Source organism: Rhinopithecus bieti, unplaced genomic scaffold (assembly GCF_001698545.2).
Source record: "Rhinopithecus bieti isolate Rb0 unplaced genomic scaffold, ASM169854v2 scaffold_34209, whole genome shotgun sequence".
NCBI classification, from domain to species: domain Eukaryota; kingdom Metazoa; phylum Chordata; class Mammalia; order Primates; family Cercopithecidae; genus Rhinopithecus; species Rhinopithecus bieti.
This window is the reverse complement of record NW_016814385.1, coordinates 1,053-24,151: the sequence shown is the minus strand read 5'-3', so window position 1 is coordinate 24,151 and position 23,099 is coordinate 1,053. Positions and strand designations below refer to the sequence as shown.

Here is a 23,099-nt window from a genome sequence, read left to right as displayed (position 1 = left end):
AGACGGTGAGGTAGAGACACCCCAAGGTGAAGTGACTCAGTATCCTCAAAACGGTGGGCGCCAGCGCGCGATCCTCGCCCTCCGCTCTCAGGGTAGGGGGTCGGGGGAAGCTGGGGACGAGCTGGTGACAAGGGAGCGCGGATTCGAAACCGGAGGAGAGTCGCCGCTCCCGCTGAGCTCTCCTCCGCGCAGAGCAGGGCGTGTGCGCCGGCCACAGGCCCGGACGGCCCAGACCCTTTCGGCTGGCCCGCGCGGCCCTCACCTTGTCCGAGTCCGGGTCGGGTTGGCCTGGCACAAGCGGTACAGGAAGGATTTCGGTCCCGGCACAGCGTCTGCCCAGTGGTGAGGAAGTAGGGGCCGCTGAGGTTGAATCGGACCCTGTTGGATACGCTGCCGGGTCGCTGTGCCAGGGCGTGAGCCCCGCCTTTAAGGGCGGCACAGGCAGCCGCCTCAGACCCGCCCGGAGATCGCCCCGGGCCGGTGGCAGGAACTCGGCAGGAGCTCGCAGTGATTTCCGCCACGATTCCAGTAAGCCCCGCCAGAGCTCCGCTACACCGGAAGGTCCGGTTTTTAACAGCGTCCTCTGCGTTCTCTCCCGCCCACAGGTCCGCTCTTATAGAAGGCCCTCCACAGCCTCACGTGGCAGGCAGAAGTTCCCATCCCGAAAAGCAGCAGGCTGGGCCCGCTTCCGGCAGGAGTGGAACCGGGTTTCGGGCGCCAACGCTAGAGGGCACTGGCAGGGAACCGCCCCAACCGCGCCCCACTCGGTGACGGGGTCAAAGGAAGAGCCACGCTAGCAAATCTCTCCACTCTACATGCTTTTTATTACAAGACTACTGAGCATACGAGGAAAATTCATCATCTGGTAACTACACCTAAAGCACAAATATTTGGGGGAAAAAAAGGAAGAGATTCATTAAATTATATGATTAAATCACTGACCCAATAGAAAATTTATATAATAAAGCCAGAAAAAAAGTTGTAAAATATAGTTTACAATAATTATTCACATTCAAGGCTGTACATCAATACATACAACAACGTGAACCCCGAACATGAATTCAATCCAAATAATTCATATATTAGAATTTAAATAACACAGACTGAAAAAATCAGAAACCGTCTAAATATTTTACAGTAGGGAAACGGTCAGATAAATTATAGTAAATGGACAACGACTAAACACTACAATTGTTAAAAACGTGTTTCTGAGAAACTCATGACATGGGAAAATGCTTAAAATATCAAGTGAGAAGACGAGGCAAACGGCGTGTGTCGGATGTTCCCAATTTAGTTGAAAAAGTGAACAAATGGCGGGGCAGGATACAGGCCAAAATGCTCACAGTGGTCTTCTCTGGGCGGCGAGCCTACAGCTGATCTCTTGTCAGAGACAAATGTCAGTTTTGAGTCACCCAGAGCCCTGTGCTGGTGCCTGGGGGTCTGTGCCATGGGACAGTCTCCACAATTCCTCTGAGGAAGGGCCGCAAATCCCACAGTGTGTCCCAAGAGGGCTGGAGTAGGCGGAGTCCCCAGCGGCTGTGGCACGATCAGCCATCTCTCTCAAAACGAATTGTTAACAAGCCTTCCGTAAGTTAAGGTTCCACGTGGTAGCCGTGGTGCAGAGCCATTTCACTAGCGTGGAGAGGCTTGTGCTCCACACCAGGACTGCCCACCGCCCTGGCTGGGGCCAAAGAGGGGAGAAAAGAGTCCCTCAGAAGCCAGCCCCCAGCTGTGTCCCAGAGAAAGGCAAGGCACCTGGGGCACCTAGGCCGGCAGCGACCACAGCCTCCCTCCCCTTTGTGCCGAGAAGCCACACAGAGTGTGGTCCTGACATTCCACCTGTCCTTGCCCACATGTGGGGAGGCACATGGCCCCAGGTCTATTAAACAGCAGGTGAAATCTTCCTCACCTTGGATAAACCCACAACTGTAATTCCATGTAAGCATGTCTGTGTGCACACATGGTACCCCACGTTCCACCGTAGAGTGTAAGGCACCTGCATGCCAGGTGATGGCTCTAAGGATGTGCTAGATAAAACTGGAGTTGACATGAGCAAGCACAGGGTAAAGAAAGAAAACACACGAGCCTTTAAAAAGGTAAGAGAAAGGGGCTGGGTGAGGAGAAAGGTGGTGACCCACAGAAGGGCTTGGCTGTCATTAGCTCAGGCAATGGCATCGTCAGCTGTCAGCTGCCAGCTCTGGCTCTGAGTCCCTAGTTCTGTGGCTCTGGAGGTTAAGATGGAGCTTGTCAGTGACGCCCAGGAGGTGGTGGCTCTATCCAGAGGAAGAACACACGGAAGAGTCTCCTCAAGCAGCCCAGCCAAGTGCTCCAATTAAAGCCACGTCCCTGCTCCCCTTGTTTCCCTATAACCAGACGCCCTGAGAGACGTCTTTCCTGTGCCTGTATGTGCAGTTAGGAGGGTTAGGAAGCCACTCTCCTACACGGAGACACAGGACGTTCTGAGATGGATAAAAGAGCTGATAAAGAGAAGTAAGCCTGAACAGAAATTCCTGAAAGGACCAAGAGAGACTCCCCAGCACAGCCAAGCCTTTCCAAAAGCCAGGAGGAGAGAGGACTTGACTCCGGCCACAGGCCCAGGGCAACGTGCTGGGCCCCGGAGCGTCCTGCTCCCTGGGGCGCCCCCGGGTAGGTGTAGCCCACTCATCCCAGCTCAAGGTCACAGGCTCACGTGCAGCTCACACACAACAGCAGCCAAAGCCCAGGCAGTCCAGGCTCCCATCTGCACTCACCTAGCTAAAAAGAGCCATTCTCATCATTAGCAGTGTAAAAAGGACACCTTCCCTCTCAGTTTGGACCTGGCCTGACACACAGGGTCACTGCTGAGTCATCTGTGACTTGGGAGTAGGGATCAGGGAGGGTGGACACAGTTGAGTCAGAGGCAGGTCTGTGGGCAGCGATGTCTGCCTCTCCCCCACGGGACTGAGGGCTGCCCTCCAGGGACAACCTGGGCAGGGAGAGGAGGACCTGGACCTGCCAGGCCAGCAGAAGCAGTGTCTGCGTGGGGAGTAGCTAGGCAAAGGACAAATGCATCTGGCCTATCTGTGCTGTACGGCAGGGAAGGCCACCAAAGCATCAAAGGGAAACAGCCCCAAAACCGGTAGAGGAAAGTACACCAGCAAGCTGGGGTTGAAGTGTCCTGTTCCCGCCTCCTGTGCAACAGCAACTGGCAAAGTCCACTCTCTATGGGGCCAGATGAGCTCGCAGCGAGAGAAGGCTGTGAGATTTTTGATGCAGAGATGTAAAGCTCTGAGCGGGCTCTGAGAAATTTTAGCCACAGCACAAAACGGGTGTGTGTGATGGTGGTGCCTGCACTCCCTGGTGTGGTCTGCAGGAGACAGAATCACCCTGGGTCTGCTGAGGCCAGGGTTCTCTCAGACCCTACTTCATTGACTGGGGAGGCCTGGACATTTAAACCGTTTAGTAGGTCCTCAGGCCTCTCTCCTCCACACACAGGTCGGCATGCCCTCTCTGCTCTGGCTGGATTCTCCAAGGCACCTCCTGGCCCCACCCAGGGCTTGGGGCAGACCTATCTCATGCAGTGAGCCAGTTGGGTACTAATTGGGCTCACCTCTGACAGTACCGCTCCCAGCATGCGCTCGGCTTCCAGCCCCAGAGACCAACACTGCTAAGTAGGACAAGGAATCCAGAGCCCTTGATGGCACCCTCCACTGGGCAGCCTGCTCCCACACCACTCCAACCCCTCCCGCTCCTCACCACGCGAGTCTGCCTGCCGACACAGCAGGGGCCACAGAAAGCCTACCACCAGAGCCACCACAGGGATATGCAATGGGCCCAGCCAGGCCTAAGGGCCATACACAGGGAGACGCAAGAAAGGGAGCACATGACAGAAGCACAGAGGCTCCCTCCACAGAGAGGTGCGGCCCCCTGGCAGGGCCGCAGAGGCTCCCTCCCTGGTGAAGAGTTCCAGGACCACAGTGGGAGGGACAGAAAGCGCCAAACACACCCGGTCCCCTTAGCCACAGCAGGACCAGCACACAGTAGGGGCAGGGCGGGTGCATGGTTCGGACTGATGCTAGGAGAAGCTGGTGACACCAGGTCTGTCCACTAGTCTGGGTGGGACTCGGCTGACGTGCGCGGAGCTGGGTCCCCATGGCAACAAGGGCACATGGAGGCCTCCACGGAGCACAGAGAGCAAGCAAAGCGACCCTGAATTCCTTTGTGTTTGTTACTGGTTTTGTTCTTTGTGTGGTTGGGTGTGTTTTTTCTTCTTTTCTTTTAAATAAAAATGCTACAAGGTTTCCGCCTCTGCGTTCCCCTTGTGATGGCTGGCAGGTGGTCTGGAAGCGTCCCGGATGGCGGCCAAGCCGCGCTGGGGCAGGTGTCCTGGCAGCGAAGGCAGCCCGGCCGCAGGCCACGTCACTGCACAGCGGCGTCTGGGTGGCTCTGGTATCGCTGCCTCCAAACCTCCTGGATCTTCCTGCACCACTTGTGTGCGTTCCCACTGGGGTCCATCAGATAATACGTCCGGTTAGGCTGCAAAGACAGAAGCCGTTTAGTGCTCCCGAAGGAGTCCCACCAAAACCCCCAACCCAACCTGGTGAGTTGCCTGCTACCAGCCATTCCGAGTCCTGGAAGCACATGGGTGTGGTGGTTCTTCACACAAGCAGAAAGCAAATATGCAGGCTGATGACCACACCCCAGTCACCACCAAAATGAAAAACAAGCACTGGGTGTCCCTTGCCCCTCAGGACTGAGCCACTAGTGTGGGCATCTGGGATGTCGGAAAGGGCGAGGCAGCTGCCCCATCCCCGCTGCTCCCTCTGGCCAAGGCCTGCGGCTGCTTCCCATGTGCTGCAAAGCCCTCCCATTGCCCTGCACACAGGAATCCCTGGGAACAGACTCACCGTGTGGACAAAGAACGTTTTAAAATTCTTGGCCTCTGGTCGAAGTTCTTGTGACCAAGGAATTTCACCTTTCAGGACTTTGTTGACAGGATCCACGTAATATAAATGTGGTCCTTCTGTGAGCAACAACTGTCGTCGTCGTGCGAATAAACCCTGACACCAAAACACACAAAACAGGCCTCAGAGGCCAGTGCTGGCAGCATCTCCTGGAGCCTAGAGGGCTGGGCGGCCCCTCAGAGCTGCTCGAAGCACAGGACCACCGCCACCACCTGTGCACTCACCGAGGGGCAGGGTACTTCCTGCCCCACCGGGCCCAGTTTCTAAGGTCACAGGGGCTGCAGCTCAGGCCCATCCAGGTCAGGCCCATGGCTCCCCTGGCCCCTCTGCTCTGCCTGGGACAGGAGCCTGCTCTCGGGAGCCGGCCTCCACACACCCGCACCAAGGTCCTTGCCTGCGTAGGACACACGGCTAGGAACAGAGGCCAGGAGCCTGCGCTTGGAAGTGGCCCCATGTGAGCACCTGGAGTTGAATATTTTCTAATCAAGCGTTAAAGCTAACAGTTACTGGTTTGTGTTCTGTCTGATCATACTGAAATTCCTGATCTGATGTTCTACAGAAGTAATATGATTTATATTTGAGGAAGGTACAAGATGATCAAATAAATATCTGAGCACATCCACAGTCCTGCCTGGCTCCACACAGACCACGTGCTAAGTGCTGGATCCCTTCAATCCATAAAATAAAGAGCAGCCCTTCAATGGTTTTGAAACACTTCTAAAGTAATATGAGAACCCTGGCTACGATATCAGACGTGGCCTCTTCAACTTGATGGAAACCTCACAACAGGCAGCCCCAGGCTCCCAAGAGCGTGCCGAGGTTGCTTCTGTTCTGCCCTACCACCCACCACGTGTGTGGCTCCGCACGGCTTCTCTCGAGGGCTCACAGCCTTCCCGAGCTTGAAATCTAGAGATGATGTTTGAGGAGAATTAAGAGAGAGAAGGATTCCACACCATCAAGCTGCCCTCCCTTGAGCTGGAGTTGGGGAAGATGCAGGCGTGCGTGCGGAGCATCGGGACCACTGACCACTCACCTTCCGCTTATCCACCGGGCCCATCTTTAGTATTAAATTATTTTCTACAAACTGGTGCCTGTGGAAAGAAATAAGAAAGAGATGCTCCTGTGAAAATCACAAACAGAAGTTCTCCACGCTCCTTCTGGCACATGAGCTCCCCATGGCCTTGGCCTTCCCCTCAGAGCCGGCCTCACTTTGAGATGAGCAGAGAACACCACATGTAACCCAGCACACACGCCACTGCCATGGACAGCCTTCATCTGTATCTGCAACGGAGCCTGAGATACCAGACACAGTGTCTGTTGTCCCCTCACTGCCAGTGGCATCCACACAGCAGGGAAAAGGTTGGGGAGGACCGTGCTGCAGAAACGGGCAGGTGACACAGGTTATTGCTGCCTTAACAAAGCTGTGGTGAGGCGCAGAACTGCCTCCCGAAAGGTGGCTGCCCGTGGAGTCAACAGCTGGAGGAGATGATCACCCTCAAGTTACCCCGCAAGCTGGGACCCCCGATTCAGTGCTCAGGACCCGCAGAGTAGTTTATAATCACAAAGCCCTGAAAGACCCAAGTTGGACTTGCCGTAAGAACATCTCCTCTGGCTTTTCCATCATAGTAAAACACTTTTATTCAGAGATGACAGAAATTCAAAGAGCAACTTTCAAATACAGGCTTTGATTCAATGTACATTATGAGCAAGCACACCTCACTTCTGATTCCTGAGAGTTCAGAGATTTTTGTTTTTAAAGACAAAGTCCTGCTCGGTCACCCAGGTTGGAGAGCAGTGGCGCCACCACAGCTCACTGTAGCCTTGATCTCCTGCGCCCAAGCCGTTTTCCCACCTCAGCCTCCCAAATAGCTGGGACCACAGGCACACATCACCATGCCCGGCTAACTTTTTTTCCTTTTTTTTATGAGATGGGGTCTTGCTAATGTTGCCCAGGCTGGCCTTGAACTCCTGGGCTCAAGCAATCCTTCTGCCTCAGCCTCCCACAGTGCTGGGATTACAGGCATGAGCCACTACACCTGGCCAAGGTATTATTTTATTGATTGACTGATTGCTTGAGACAGGGTCTCACTCTGTCACCCAGGCTGCAGTGCAGTGGTGAGATCTCGGCTCACTGCACCCTCTGCCTCCGGGTTCAAGAGATTCTCCCACCTCAGCCTCCGGAGTAGCTGGAGCTACAGATGCATGCCACCATGCCAGGCTAATTTTTTTTTTTTTTTTTTTTGAGACACAGTCTTGCTCTGTTGCTCCCAGGCTGGAGCACAGTGGTACAATCTTGGCTCACTGCAAGCTCTGCCTCCCAGGTTCACGCCATCCTCCTTAGTCTCCCAAGTAGCTGGGACTACAGGCACCCGCCACCACGCCCAGCTAATTTTTTTTGTATCTTTAGTAGAGACGGGGTTTCACCGTGTTAGCCAGGATGGTCTCAATCTCCTGACCTTGTGACCCTCCTGCCTAGGCCTCCCAAAGTGTTGGGATTACAGGCATGAGCCACCGCGCCTGGCCAATAATGTTTTATATTTGAAGAAGGCATAAGACGATCAAATAAATATCCGAGCACATCCACATGCCTGCCTGGCTGCACACAGGGCCAATAGCACTTGTAAGAAGACCGGACTGGCGGAGCTGGGGGCACAGCATCCTCCCCCAGGGCTTACCCAGCCCCACCACCTGACCCACGTAGACCTGGGCAGAGGTGCCCAGGCCTGCCCCAAGAGGGAGGACCCAGGGCCTGGCCTCACACACACACCCCATCCTGTGGGTTTGAAGCAAGAGGAGTGTATGGCATGTGGGCAAGTGCAGCCCTCCTCTCACACCAGGGACTTCACCATCAAACACACACAACGTGGGGGTTAAAACAAAGAGAAACAAATCAAGAAGGTCCTGAAAAGGACATGTGATGAGGAAGACCCGATATACCACAGCACAGAAAGCACAGAGCACAGAAATGCCTGGAGGGACCACAGAGCCGGCAGGAAGCCACTCTGACAGACAGGCCTGTGACCAGGAAACAGCGCAGAGGGGTAACAAGGAAATTCATAATAAACTACACCGGGGCAGGCAGTGTAGGAGGGACAAGGTCCCTTTGAGCCCAGGCTGGTCAGAGCTCTTGCAGGCGGATGAGGACGGAGAAAGCCCCATGGCCTCTCCCATCCTCAGCTTTCACCACACGCCAGCAAGTGCCAGAACAGGTGATGAGATACAAGGTTTAAAATATCAACTCGAAGGAGAGAAAAACCACAAGAACAAAGCAGCCCATCCCTGCAACCTGTGTGGGAGGGCCGCCTTCCTTGCTGAGAGTGAGAACAGCAGCCCAGCATTGAGCTGCGGGAGCCACAGCAAGATGACAAAGCCACCTCCACCTAAAAAACCACCAGGACCACAGTTGGGGTGGGAAAGAATTTCCAGATCCAGCCGCCGTGGGCCTCCACCTGCACCCCACAGCAAATTCACAGTGCCACGAGAGGCTTGGAACTCGAGAAAACTCAGCAAAATGGCACCAACTAAAAATTCCCAGAAGAGGAATTCAAGTGACACAAAAAACTCTCAATGGCCCTAAACGAAGAAATTGAGCTGGGCTGCTCTGCCCTGATCAGCTGGGCATGCCACAGGCATGGGCGTGCAGGAGTGGCGCTCCTGCTCGGCACCTGCAGCCTGGGGAGGACTCACTGAGGAAGCGATTCGGAAATAGGACTGAGAAGTAGCCTCGCTTCCAGAAATCCATCCGAGAAAAAAAAAAGGGCACAGGCAAGGAGCCCAGAGGCACTCCCAGCAGTGTCACCCATGCCAGGGACACTGAAGCTCCAGAGCGGCTCAGCGACAGAACACGCCAGCACCTTGGGGAGGCAGGCAAGGGCCCCACAGACAGGTGCCACCCACCCCTGCGCCAGCATCACCTGTGAGAGACAATGAAACGGACAACATCCATTCCCCCGTGGCCCAGGGACACGTGGACAGAGACTGCGGGCAAAGCTCCACTGGTGGCATCGAGAGCAGAGCATGTGCTCAGCAGATTCACCCACCAGCTCACAACAGGAAACAGCCCCTTGCTGTCACCTACTTGGAAGTTTCCATACTTCTAGGAATCACCTTGATTTTTCTTTTTTTTTTTTTTTGAGACGGACTCGCACTCTCTTGCCCAGTCTGGAGTGCAGTGGCGCAATCTCGGCTCGCTGCAACCTCTGCCTCCCGGGTTCAAGTGATTCTCCTGTCTCAGCCTCCTGAGTAGCTGGGATTACGGGTGCCTACGACTAGGCCTGGCTAATTTTTAGTATTTTTAGTAGAGACAGTGTTTCGCCATGTTGACCAGCCTGGAATCATCTTTTTACTTCGATTTTTTACTATCTCCTGCAGAAAGTCCCCCGCCCTGAGAGCCCTTTCCTCCCTGGGAGGCTGGGTGAGAGCTGAAGACCTGAAGACATGCCTAACTACTCGCCATGCACACGGGGCTTTCCGAAGGAGCCTCACTCTCATACATCGCATCTTGGCTCCCTCAAAACAGGCAATGCCTCTCCCCACCTCTGCACAGAGGAGGGTGCAGGGCAATCCACAAGGGGTGACCACAGAAAACCCCCTTTCCTGATGCCAAAGTGCGGGTTCTCACCACCTCCTCCACCCTCCCTCACCCGGACCCCAAAAAGAGCATTGTCAAGGATCCAAGCCCAAGGCCACTAGCAAAGCACCTGCCACGCCCAGGAGAGCCCAGCAAGGAGCCAGAGCTCCGCCGGTGGCTTTCCTAACAGCTTGGAAGGGCTCTCCAGGCTCAGCTTCGCCGCCAGTGAGGGAGGGAGCCAGTGGCAAAGGCTGATGGGTCCCAGGTTTCCTCTCCAACCTTCCAGTCCCATGGCCCCCCACACTCTTTACCTCTGTGGAAGACCCCAAAGAGCTTTTAGATCAACGGATACGTACTACACAGGAAATGAAAACTGAGACATTTTCAAATATTTAATTCATTAAAAAACAATAAACCCATTACTATTAACATACATTACTTTTATTTTTAAAATAACTACCTTCCAAAACAAAATAATGAATGAGGAGAGTGTGCCACTCTGTGCACTGCACAGGCCTCTCCTGTTCAGCTCCTAAGGAGAGCGCTGGGTCTCCACGTCCACTCACTCCCACACTCTGCCGAGACCTGTGTTCGGGCAGAAGGACATGCAAACACCCAGCCTCACTCAGATAAACAGCTAGAAAAGGGAGGAGTATACTCACCCTTTTAAGAGATTTGCGTCACTTCCTGGCCTTTTGGCTAAGAATACGTGTAGATGTTTGTGGATATTCTTCTTGGATACTACACCACAATTCACAAAGTGGTGGCTGCTTAAAGCTTAGTTGCAATGTGAAATCTGATTCATAACAATAAATTTTCATACACCGTGACACTAAAAACCATCAATCTACCCCGCACTAGTGGTTCTTCTGCCCTCACGTGATTTTCTAGGTCATACATTGGTCACCTGGAAGACAGTGGTTCACTGAATTATGTGAAGCTTCCAAATGTTGACAAATTTCATTCTATAGAATCAAGAGATCAGTTCATTGATATCACTATGTATCTCCTCAAAAATGACTTTTGGCCTCTAATCCCAGTACTTTGGGAACCCGAGGCAGGCGAATCACTTGAGATCAGGAGTTCGACACCAACCTGACCAATACGGTGAAACCACGTCTCTACTAAAAATACTAAAATCAGCCAGGTGTGGTGGTGCGCGCCTGTGATCCCAGCTACTGGGGAGGCTGAGGCAGGAGAATCGCTTGAACCTGGGAGGTGGAGGTTGCAGTGAGCTGAGATCGTGCCACTGCACTCCAGCTTGGGTGACAGAATGAGACTCCGTTTCAAAAATAGAAAGAAAAAAAAAAGACTTTTGGCTGGGTGCAGTAGCTCACGCCTGTAATCCCACCACTTTGGGAAGTCAAAGGGGGAGGAATGCTTGAGCCCAGCAGTTCGAGACCAGCCTGGGTAACACAGGGAGACCTTGTCTCTATTTCTATTTTATAAATAATATAAAGAAACAAAAAAGAATCTAAACATATGTCTTTTATTGGGAAGGTATCAAGCTCACAGTGATGAATAAAGTTTTTCAAAATTCCAATTTTCACTTGAAGGTTTCGGTTTTATCATTGGTATAAATATGAGCAGTTGTTTTCCTTAAAGTAACAAGCTCATTCCAATCATTTTCAAGAAAAATATTGGCCAAATAGCTAAGTCTGCATAACGGCAGTTTGCCTGTCAGTCAGACGCTCCATGAGGACAGCAGGCCAACAGTCACGAGCGTGTCTCCCTGAGGCGGCTGCACACTCATGTTTGCGGCCAGAACTGACTGCTGTTCTGTATACCTCCACTTCATCCTACAAAGTGTTAATAACATCATTTTTAACAAACGCTCAGAAGCGAGACTCGTTTCTTTCCTCTCTCTCTCTTCCTGTGGGTGAGTGCTGTGAAGATATGATTATTGCCCTGGCACTGCTTGGTGTCATGGCCTCAAGTCGTGCTCAGATGCCAGCAGTTCCACCCACCATGGCTTGTGCACCATCAGCACAAATGGGAAAACGTGTTCTGGAACCAATCACGAGATTCACACAGGTGCTCCACACTCTGACTACGTCAGTGCCATTTGTGCTTTATGGTCAAGCAATGGGGTAAAAGAACATCATCTGTAGACTGGGCGCAGTGGCTCAGGCCTGTAATCCCAGCACACTGGGAGGTCGAGGTGGGTGGTCAGGAGTTCCTGAGGTCAGGAGTTCCAGACCGGCCTGGGCAACACAGTGAAACCTCGTCTTCACTAAAATACAAAAATGAGCCAGGCATGGTGGCACATGCCTGTAATCACAGCTACTTGGGAGGCTGAGGCAGGAGACGGAGGTTGCAGCGAGCGGAGATCACTCCACTGCACTCCAGCCTGGGCAACAGAGGGATACTCCGTCTCAAAAAAAAGAATATCATCTGTGATAAGAAGCCGGGGACACAGGCCAAGTGGCAGGTCCAGGTTGTCTGTAGACTCATCCACTGTGAGGCAAAAGCACAATTCAGCAGCAGACACGTCAACTCCCTCTTTGTGTTTGCAGTCACATCTTGAATCCAGCAAGTTTCGATTGCATTGTGGACTGTGGCAGCACAGGGTGGCCAAGCCTGAGGCTGTGCTGCAGCCAGGGGCTTTGTCTCCCAGCTACTGTGTGGCCTCTCCAGCGTCTACAATGCAGCTTCTAAGAGCTTCAGTGACTCTTGAATTTATCGTCTGAAAAGCTGTAACAAACAACATTGGATCTCAAAGAGCTCACTATATTTATTTTAAAATGTTCCTTTTTAAGTGTAAACTATTCCATGTAAATTAAAAAATTCCTTTTATCTTTTTGTTGTTGTTGTTGTTGAGACAGGCTCTCACTCTGTCACCCAGGCTGGAGGGCAGTGGCAAGATCTCTGCTCACTGCAGCTCTGATTTCCAAGGCTCAGGTAATCCTCCTACCTCAACCTCCTCAAGCAGCTAGGACTACAGAGATGCAGCATCACGCTTGGCTGATTTTTGCATGTTTGTAGAGACAGGGTGTCACTGTGCTGTAGAGACAGGGTGTCACTGTGCTGTAGAGACAGGGTGTCACTGTGCTGCCCAGGTTGCTCTCGCACTCCTGGCTCAAGCGATCCACCCACCTTGGCCTCCAAAGTGCTGGAATTACAGGTGTGATCCTGAACTTACTTACCATATTCTCATGTGGGCATAAGGAAAACTTCAGGATTTCAAAATAATGATTCAGTTGAAGGGAAATTACAGAGGCTATAGCAGGTATAAATGAAGAGAAAGTAAGAGCTCAGTAGAAATATTGGACATTTATTAATCTCTAAAAATGCATCTATTGGTTGGCGTGGTGGCTCATGCCTGAAATCCCAGCACTTTGAGAAGCCGAGGTGGGTGGATCACTTGAGGTCAGGAGTTCGAGACCAGCCTGGCCAACGTGGTGAAACTCCGTTTCCACTAAAAATACAAAAAGTAGCTAGACATGGTGGCGTGTGCCTGTAATTCCAGCCACTCAGGAGGCTGCGGCAGAACTGTTTGAACCCGGGAGGTGGAGGTTGTGTGAGCAGAGATCATGCTACTGCACTCCAGCCTGGGCGACAGAGCAAGACGCTGTCTCATTAAAAAAAAAAAAAAAAAAAAAAGCAAAAAAAAAAGCATATATTTATACCAAAAACTTATGACCCTAGAAAAGACCAAAAGCACACAGACTCTATTCTAAAGCATGTGGTCACTGAAAAACTCCACCATACACTCACAGAGAACGAGAGCAAAAAGACAAATAACATCTTAGTATTACCAAAAAAACTACCCTGACTTCGAGAATTTGGTGGCCACACACAGAATGCGAACCACTACTGTAAAGAGCAGGTGCTGGACGGACCTCCCAGCAGCCAGAACAGATCCTGCAAGATCTCAGGAGTCATCAGCTTCCCAAAAGGGCCTAAAATCTGAAGGAAGGGGGAAAGGGGAAGAGAACCCTGAAGACAAAGGAAGCAGGCAGGAGAATGTGCATCCTGACTTGCCGCCAGCACCAGGCTAATGTACCCAGACGGACTCCAAGACCCTCTAAGAACTGCCCCAGGCAGAGGGGCCTTCTGGGAGTCACCAAAGGAGCTGAAACACACACACACCTGCAGACAGACAGCACCTCTCAGCTGTGCTCTGCAGAGAAAGCGCTCCTGGCCAAGTATGTGGAGTGGCCACAGCAGCCCTTCGTGGGGACCCCAGCACATACAAACCTGGGAAGCTCCTTGCATAGCCGGTCACACACCTCCTTGCTGCTTGGAGCTGCACAGCGCAGCCCTGCTCAGATTGTTCCCATCAAAAGCCCTCCTCTCCGACTCAGTACACATTAACATCCCTAGCAATCACACTGACTCATAGCTAGCGAATCAGAGCCCCTAGCTGTAGACTGTTTCTGCCTGCCAGCATCTCTGCACAGGTATTCTAGAGACAGGCATGGCACACCGCAGAGAGTCGTGGTCTTCCCCACTTGCTGGGGCGGCCCAGAGCTCAGCTCCTTCCTCTCATTCCTCCCCACAAGTCTCTCAAGTCACATGTGTCCTGTCCCTCCCTAGCGTGGCCCTCAACTCCCCCTCGCCTTGTGCTTCCACTCCAGCATACCTGCCTGCAAAGCCCTCTCCCCACTATCTTGGGCTCCTCCCTGCCCACACAAAAGAGACAAGCAGGTAAAAATATTAGAGGGGAAGCCCTTCTTACCAGATTAAGATGGAAAACATAAAATATAAATAGGGACAGGATGGACTTGGTAAGAATTTGCAGCTTCCATACAAAAACAGTATCAACAGACTGGAGAGAAACTGAAGAATGTTTGCAAAACATACAACAAGGAATAGTCTCCACACACATGGCTTTTAAAAATCCATGTTAAAAAGATGCACCAGTCTGGCCAGCACAGGGAAAACCCATTTCTATCAAAAAATACAAGAATTAACCGGGTGTGGTGGCTATCGCCTGTAATCCCAGCTACTTGGGAGGTTGAGGCAGGAGAATCGCTTGAATCCGGGAGGCAGAGGTTGCAGTGAGCTGAGATAGCACCACTGCACTCCAGCCTGGGTGACAGAGTGACATTCTGTCTCAAAAAAAGATGCAAAACATACAAGAAAAAATAGTTAAAGGACACAAAGTACCTCAAAAAAGAAACACAAATGGTCATGAACACAGGAGACATCTGCCTCCATAGGAATAAAACAGAAATTCACAAGTTTGTTTTTGGAGCATCAAAACACTCTCAGGCAGGCAAGAGCATTGGGAAAGGCAAATTCCTGGCCCCCAGGACAGATCCCCAGCCCTCTGAAAACAGGCACGCCCTTCAACACACACTGCCCCTGGCGCTCAGCTTAAAAGACATAAATGGACAAGTGGGGAAAGCTGTGTGGAAAAGAGGGGCTACAACAGCGAACCTCAGAAACTCCCAAGTGGCCCAGTCCAGGCCGCGCCTGTCCACACCACAGTGACTTCAGGCCACACCCAGCAGATCCAAATGCCCAGCAGAGGAGGGGAGCGCCCAGCAGTCACAACCCACTCACCCCCTGGGCCAGCTGCCTCCTAAGGACCTGTTTCCAACTGTGCGCTTACAATGTGCTCCTTGGCCAAGCGTCCAAGGCTGCTGAGGGAGGCAGTGACAAGGCAAAGGCATCCACCATAAGCCCCCATGTATTCACGCTGCAATTCTGCACACACCATTGCTTGTGTCTATAAGGTCTTACCAAGGGTTTCCGCCAGCCTGCTTCTCCAATAACAACCTCTTCTCATCTTCGGAAAACTGTAAGTCCAGTTCAAAGGAGTTCGAGTCCAGATCGTGGATGTACTGCTCTATGTTGCTGCCTGACCTCTGGGGCAGGCCCACGTCCGAGGCTGACAAGGAGTGTGAGGAGGAGGATGAGGACACCTGCATGCAGCCAAACTGGCTCAGGAGATTGTCATACTGCAGAAAAGAAGGAAAAGTGAGAACCGCACCTTCACTTGCCTCTACAGTCCTAAAACCCCAGCCCCTCCTGGCACTGCCGCTGTCAGGCCCTGGGAGCTCACACACAGCAAGGCACAAGGCGACAGGGTGGGCAGCCCTGATTCTCCTCCGTGGGACACCTGGCCACAGAACCGAGGCCTCACTGGATCCTGCCTGGTCGGGCTCCTCTTCCCATGGGAATCAGGGCCAGCGAGGGGCGAAGCCTCAGATTTCCTCTCCAGGAAGAGGGGACCTGGGCCCTTACCCTGCAGGCCCTGTGAATGCCAGTGCTGCCCCCGGAGGTGGGGGCTGGGATGCCTGCTGGGAAGAAAGGGTGCCCAAGGAGGCTTGGCGGCAGATCCATCGCACGGGCTGGCAGGCAGGGCCTCCATGCAAGACCTCGTTGGGCCCCAGGGGTCTTAAGGGTCTGAGTCTGTAACAGACGCTACATATTGTGATTTGACTAAACACATTCAACTGTTTAAAAGACATTCCTTTTAATCTCAGCAAAGATAAACTGAACTTACTATAGACAACGCTGCCTAAAATGACAAACTAGTGTCGACAGTGGAAACTCACTCACTCATAAACGTGCCAAGCAGACAGAGCCTGCGCACTAACATGCTCCTGGGGCTGCCAAGGCCAGAGAACCCCTGGGTGGGGGCAGCCACATCCCCGGCTGCAGGCCCCACATCTGAGCTCTGCTGAGGCCAAGAAAAAGTGGAAAGAAAAGGTGCCACCAGCAATGGCACCATCAGCAATGGCTGGGATAAGAGTACAACATGCTCTTCCACGTCCTCTGTGCCTTCAGACGCAGGCCCTGGCTGCTGCCCCACACAACCCTCCACACATGCAGCGTCCCCCATGTGCTCGCACTCCTACAGCTGCACAACAGCCCCACCCCACAGCCCTGAAGCCTCTCACCCTGCTGGGCTGGAGCAAGGTGCTCATCAATGAGCAGGGTAAAAACACCCAACGCTGCCGGCCCCTCCATGCCGACGCCTCCACAGGGCGTGGGCCTGCCCAGCCTGCTTGTCTCCAACACTGTCCAATGGCAACACCGCCCCAGCACTTGCAGGACCTCAGGAGAGCAGGAGCCAATGAAGCACCTGCTCTCCTCCTGCCTTGACCCAAGGGTGGGTACCATGGCCAACCCCCCTGCTGAAGGGGACGCCCAGTGCCCATTCCCCATGAAGGAGGGGTTGCAGCCCCACAGGGAGGGAGGAGGTACAGCCCTGAAGGCTCCTTCCATGCTTGACGCCGTTTGCCAAGACTCACTCACTGTCCCCATATGAGATCTGACCTGGGAGCTCCCTGCCTGGACCCACTCCAAGGCTTTCAAACCACACAGCTGTTCAGAGCTAAGGATGGGCCATCTAACAGTCGGCTGCCAACACATGGAGCCACACTTCACAGACGGCAACAGAACCCACGTATCAAGCAGCCCTAGCTCTCAGTAAGCCCAGGCCCAGAGGCCTGCACAGGTACGCAACGTGTGCAAGCACACCCACCCCCACACTAAGAGAAGCTCTCCAGGCACTGAGACTGCAGACAACTAAAGCCTGTGCTGCTCCTTCAGAGCCCAGCTACCGCCCTGGGAGGAACGGAGGACAGAGCCCACGGGATAACGGCCACCAGCTAGTCCCAAGCACAACCTCTGTAGCAACAGCAGGCCCAGCAGGGAGAGCACTGCAGCCCGGTGGCACTCGCCAGCCGTGACCAAAGACCCTGTAGGAGGAGCTGGGTGGCACAGAGGATGGGGGCGAGGGCCTTGGGGGGCACAGAGGGTGGAGGTGAGGGCCTCAGCGGGCGGCTAGGGCCTCAGGGCTCCCAGCCCTCTGCATATATGAAAGCTACAAGTGGCCACGTCAGGCAGCACAGACTGCCCCCCAGGCCTGGTTCCCCTAGACTTTGGGCTCAAAGGATGTCGGGAGGATGAGGAGCATTACGGGGCATTGGGAAACTTCATCTCCAGGAGGGGACACTAGCAGAAGTTTAGCTGTGGATGACTTTTAGAAAAAATCTAGAATTCCCAGCTAGGTGCAATAACTCATGCCTAAGACCCCAGCAGTTTTGGAGGCCGAGGTGGGTAGATCACTTGAGGTCAGGAGATTGACACCAGCCTGGCTAACGTGGCGAAACCTTGTCTCTACTAAAAATAGAAACATTAGCCAGGCATGGTGGCACACACCTGCAGTTCCCACTACTTGGGAGGGTGAGACAGGAGAATCGCTTGAACCCAGAGCGGCAGAGGTGGCAGTGAGCCAAGATCGCGCCACTACACTCCAGCCTGAGAGACAGACCGAGACCCTGTCTCAAAACAAATAAATAAATAAAATCTAGACTTCCTCATTCATGGAAAGTGGAACTCTGTACATGGTGCCAGTTAGAATAAGCCACAGTGCCAGAAGTCAAACCAGAAAAATGGGTCTCATGATAACAACACTTAAGTATGAGGGGGTCATGGTGGAGGTGGCAAGAGGAACTCAGAGGAAACAAGGCTGAAAGTGGGCAACATGCCTGCCTCTCACAACACTCTCGGTCCCACAACACATGGTCCATATTCTCTACAAGAAGCTTAAAGAGCAAAGTGTGCTGAAGACCCCATGGCTGTGATCAAGTTGGGAGACCAGCAACCTCAGAGCCTACTCAGCACTGAAGCAGACGGTGCCAGTGTCCCTGCCAGCACCACGTCCCAAAAGTTCAAGCACCTGACACTCGGGGGTTTCTGTGGAAAGACAGGCAGTGTTCTGAAACATCTTGGACACACAGCTATACAAGCATCAAGCCAAGCGCAGATGCGACAGGCCGGGCAGGAGGCCCCGTACCTGGGACCCCAGGGCCAGTGCCAGGGTGCTCAATATCCGGTTCTAGCAGTACCGCACCCTCTGGGTGGAAACTCACCAGACTGCCCACAGCCGTGGAAATGAGGAAAAAACGACCCACCCGACACCTCACTTGCCACTGCCTCATGGCAGCAAAGACTACAGCCACCAACAGGCCTGCCGCCGTGGCACACACACCCTCCCCTTTCGCCTGCAAATCACACGTGGGTCTGGCGCACAAGCATGAAGCCCAGTGCACGGAGGACCCAGTGCCACCCACCTCACCCGCCATCCTGGCCAGCTTACATTGCCATAGCAGTCCTCGTCGTCTTCTGACATGGCCGGCAGGTAAGCGGTGAGCTTCGGAGGCATCTGCTGGTGCAGGTTCTCCCACGTGACAGACTCGAAGAATGGGTGTGCTTTAAGAGGTCCATACCCTTCCATTTCCTCACAGCCTAACCGCTTTGTGGCATCTAAAACCTTAAGTAACAATCAAGACTAGTCACTGCCAGGGTAAAAATGTGATTCTGACCAAAGAAACCCAAACCTGGTGGCCAAGCGCAGTGGCTCACGCCTGGAATCCCAGCACTTTGGGAGGCTGAAGCAGGCGGATCACCTGAGGTCAGGAGTTTGAGATCAGCCTAGTCAACATGGTGACAACCCGTCTCTACTAAAAACATAAAAATCAGCTGGGTGTAGTGGCACGCACCTATAATCCCAGCCGCTCGGGAGGCTGAGGCAGGAGAATCGCTGGGACCCGGGAGGCAGAATTTGCAGTGAGCTAAGATCGTACCGTTGCACTCCCGCCTGTGTGACAAGAGCAAAACTCCATCTCCAAAAAAAATAAATTTATCTCATCTCATTATATGGCTCTTTCTTTTTTTTTGAGACAGAGTCTTGCTCTGTTGCCCAGGCTGGAGTGCAGTGGCGTAATCTCGGCTCACTGCAGGCTCTGCCTCCCGGGTTTGCGCCATTCTCCTGCGTCAGCCTCCTGAGTAGCTGGGACTACAGACGCCCGCCACCATGCCCGGCTAATTTTTCGTGTTTTTAGTAGAGACGGGGTTTCACTGTGTTGGACAGGATGGTCTTGATTTCCTGACCTTGTGATCTGCCTGCCTCAGCCTCCCAAAGTGCTGGGATTACAGGCGTGAGCCACCACGCCTGGCCTACAATTCAATTTCCAAGTGCCTGACTCTTGACAGGAAACTACTGTAGCAGGAATAATAAAAGGAACTAAAATTAAAAAAAAAAAAAGGAAATGACTGTACCATTTAGCATTTGCTCATCAACGCTGCACAGCATGTTAAGTTACTGGTGCTGGAGCGTCCGGGGTTATGACAGCACAGGTGGCTGCAGACCCTAGTTCGTGACATCTGTACATTTCAGCTGTAGAGTCAGCTACATGAAAATTTTAAAGACCGGCCCAGGTACAACAGAGAAGAGAGGTTAGTCTGGGAAAGGTACATCAGTTTATACTCTAGAAACAGAAGTGTCCTGACAGTCCTGTGCTTTTGGCCCTGGACATCCCTCCTTACCACGACTCTGGGAGTGGGGTCAGTCCTGCCCCTGCAGGTGGCCCCAGGATCGCTAGGCTCCACAGCCACTGGCTTCTCCCAGCCTGTCTCACCTCTTTCCCCTGGGCTGGGGTGTGGGATTGATCAGTCCCTGGAGGAGACAGCTCTGCAGCCTTCGAGGGTCCCAGCAACACCCACTCCACAACCGCGGGAGCGTGCTGGTCCCAGTGATGATTCGCTGTCTTTGTTAATTACTCAATTTTTGTTTTAGGATTTTTAACTATACACTGTAAAATAATCCTTGTTGTTGTTCATTGTATTTTGAGACTGAGATTCCTTTCCACCTGTGCGAGAAAAGGGGCCGAGCCTTGAGAGGCAGCGCAGGATCCCAGGGCCTGCCTCCCCATCCAGTTGCTCTGTGGGGAATGGAAGGAACAGCAGGGGAACAGTACCCAGTACTCTCCAGTAGATACTGAGAAGTGAAAATAAGTACTCAAAAGGTTTGGGTTTTTGTTTTCTTTTTTTTTTTTTTTTGAGACAGTCTTGCTTTGTCGCCCAGGCTGGAGTGCAGTGGCGTGATCTCAACTCACTGCAACCTCTGCCTCCCGGGTTCACGCCATTCTCCTGCCTCAGTCTCCCGAGTAGCTGGGATCACAGGCGCCTGCCGCCACGCCCGGCTAATTTTTATATTTTTAGTAGAGACGGGGTTTCACCATATTGGTCAGGCTAGTTTCAAACTCCTGACCTCAGGTGATCCGCCTGCCTCAGCCCCCCAAAGTGTTGGGGTTACAGGCATGAGCCACTGCGCCTGGCGACATGAGATGTAATTATCTATGCTCACTATTAACCCTAAAAACACCATTTTTTGTGAACACAGGAACCTCCAGGAAAGCCACTCAGAGAGCAGTTTCAGAGGACTCAGGGTGTCCCAGATCCCCTTTCCAAAAGGAAATTCACAATATTTACCAAAAGTTTCTCCACGAGGTCTCTTGCCTTAGGGAAGAATTTTTCTGGAAAGTCATATTCCAACTTAATGATCTTCTGAAATATAAGATACTCGTTTCTGTAAAAATTAAAAAAAAAAAGTCATCCTAGGCAGGGTCCCAGAAGCCTCCACAGGCAGGGATGAGTGCCCTGGCCTCGCAGCGCTGCAAACACACCCCGGCCCTGCATGCCAAGAGCCCCCACCTGGGCACGGCACCAAGTGCTACCCTCCCCCACCCACCTCGCTGCTGGGAGGGGCTGCCGGCCGGTGGGGTGCACCCCAACAGGCTCCAAGGCCCAGGAAACGCTGTCTCCTTACCCAGCTCGGAATGGTGGGAGTCCTGCCACAAGCTGGTATATTATGCATCCAAGAGCCCAAAGGTCTGAACTTTAAGGTAAGGGGAAAACAAAGAAAAAAAGACATGTGTAAAATATAAGTGACAAGGCCAGCTCATTTTCCACTCTGTCCACACGGCCCCAGTTTCACCTCTAATGCAATTCTGTCCTTTAAGACCAGTGAGGTGTGAGGGTGGGGAACCCGCCCTCTGGAGAAGCCTCCCAGCGGCCTGGGCCCAGAGGGTCTGCACGCGGCAGGCACCGGCGGTCGCTCAGCTGTCCCCAAAGCTTCGCCATTTCCAACAGGGCTTACTAACGTCCACACACACCTGTCATCCTGAAGCAGAGCAGAGCTCACTCCTGGCACCACGTGGCTACAGACCAGGCAGGGGGCAGGATGGGACAGAATGGGGCTGACCCTGTTCCAGTAAGACAACCAAGAAAGCTGAAGGAAGCACCCTCCCGTCAGTGCCGGTAGAGGGCTTGCCAGGGGCAGGAAAGTGCAGCACAGGCGAAATGAATGACCGTAACATTCACACTTGACTTTCTTTAGTGTTTAGTTAAAATGGGGAGCAACAAAGGAAAACAGGCAGCAGAGCCTCCACCTTTCAGTGTGGAAGCAGCAGAGAGAAGAGGGGTGCTGGGGGCAGAGCTGTGCCTGGACCTTCACGAGGTCCTCTCCAGAGCATGGAATTCAAGCACAAAGGGATTGTGGGGTAGTTTTTCACCTCTGTGAATTATCGAATGTTTTATCAGAAACACTTACTTTAGAATTTATATTTTTTAAATACAATACAAAAATAAAAGGGGAAGCCAGTATTACACTTCTGGAAAGCATGTGTACCAAGGGTGTATCAAATAAACCTTCAGTTAGACCAAGTCATGCCACTTCCTGAAATTCAAACCGAGGAATTCAGGGCGGCCCCTCACTCAGTCCAGCAGACCCTGTCTCGCCCACTAGAGGGACACCACCACCCCAACCCCAGGCAAAGAGACCTCCTCTGCCCATGCAGGTTGGGTGGCGGGTCAGACACATGCCAGTGTGTGAATGAATGGAAACCTTTCAACGCACGACAGCAGAGACAGGTCCATGAACCACAATCTTCATGCGGCAGAAAACCACACACTGATAAAGACACCCACCAGTCATTCAAATGACAGGGGGAAGCGCCCATTATATAATCACATAGGGCTCAAAACCGCCTGCCCAATGTGACTCGAATGGCATAAAAGCCACTTAAACAACTATAAAATGCATAGAAAAAATGGACTGAAAAGACATACGTACGCCCAATTATTATCTGTGACTATAAGTGGGTTTGGAGACTTATTTTCTAAGAACTCTTCATAATGAATTTTTCTTTTTCTTTTTTTTATTTTTTTATTTTTTTATTTTTTTTTATTTTTTGAGATGGAGTCTTGCTCTGTCACCCAGGCTGGAGTGCAGTGGCATGATCTCGGCTGACTGCAAGCTCCGCCTCCTGGGTTTACGCCATTCTCCTGCCTCAGCTTCCCGAGTAGCTGGGACTACAGGCGCCCGCCACCTCGCCCGGCTAATTTTTTGTATTTGTAGTAGAGATGGGGTTTCACCGTGTTAGCCAGGATGGTCTCGATCTCCTAACCTTGTGATCCGCCCGCCTCGGTCTCCCACTGCTGGGATTACAGACTTGAGCCACCGCACCCAGCCTTTTTTTTGTTTTTGAGACACGGTCTTACTCTGTCACCTAGGCTGGAATGCAGTGGCGCAATCTCAGCTCACTGCCACCTCTGCCTCTGCCTCAGCCTCCTGAGTACCAGGGACTATAGGTGCTCACCACCAGGCCCAGCTAATTTTTGTTATTTTTAGTAGAGAGAGGGTCTCGCCATGTTGGCTATGCTGGTCTCGAACTCCTGGCCTCAAGCGATGTGTCATCCTCAATCTCCCAAAGTAATGGGATTACAGACATGAGCCACCAAGCCCGGCCTCTTTCAAATCCTTCTTTTTTTTTTTTTTTTTT

General features: G+C 52.6%; 1 protein-coding gene across 1 annotated transcript; it reads right to left on the bottom strand.

The window, feature by feature from the left end:
* Positions 1 to 807: 807 nt before the first annotated feature.
* PDPK1 (3-phosphoinositide dependent protein kinase 1) lies at positions 808 to 21,495 on the bottom strand. The gene is made up of 7 exons (XM_017850118.1): positions 21,086 to 21,495; positions 20,749 to 20,845; positions 18,575 to 18,748; positions 15,205 to 15,422; positions 5,977 to 6,034; positions 4,887 to 5,039; positions 808 to 4,515 (listed from the first exon to the last, which is right to left on the bottom strand). The coding sequence occupies exons 3-7, from the start codon at positions 18,710 to 18,712 to the stop codon at positions 4,399 to 4,401; spliced, it is 684 nt and encodes a 227-aa protein (XP_017705607.1). The 5' UTR covers positions 18,713 to 18,748; positions 20,749 to 20,845; positions 21,086 to 21,495; the 3' UTR covers positions 808 to 4,398.
* Positions 21,496 to 23,099: the final 1,604 nt, after the last annotated feature.

Coding starts and splice junctions, on each gene's coding strand:
- PDPK1 (XM_017850118.1), bottom strand. CDS start 18,712: ATGGAAGGGTATGGACCTCTTAAAGCACACCCATTCTTCGAGTCTGTC. Junction 15,423..18,574: donor ACGAGGACTGCTATGGCAAT/GTAAGCTGGCCA, acceptor TCTTTTCTGCAG/TATGACAATCTCCTGAGCCA. Junction 4,516..4,886: donor AAACGTTCTTTGTCCACACG/GTGAGTCTGTTC, acceptor CTGTCTTTGCAG/CCTAACCGGACGTATTATCT.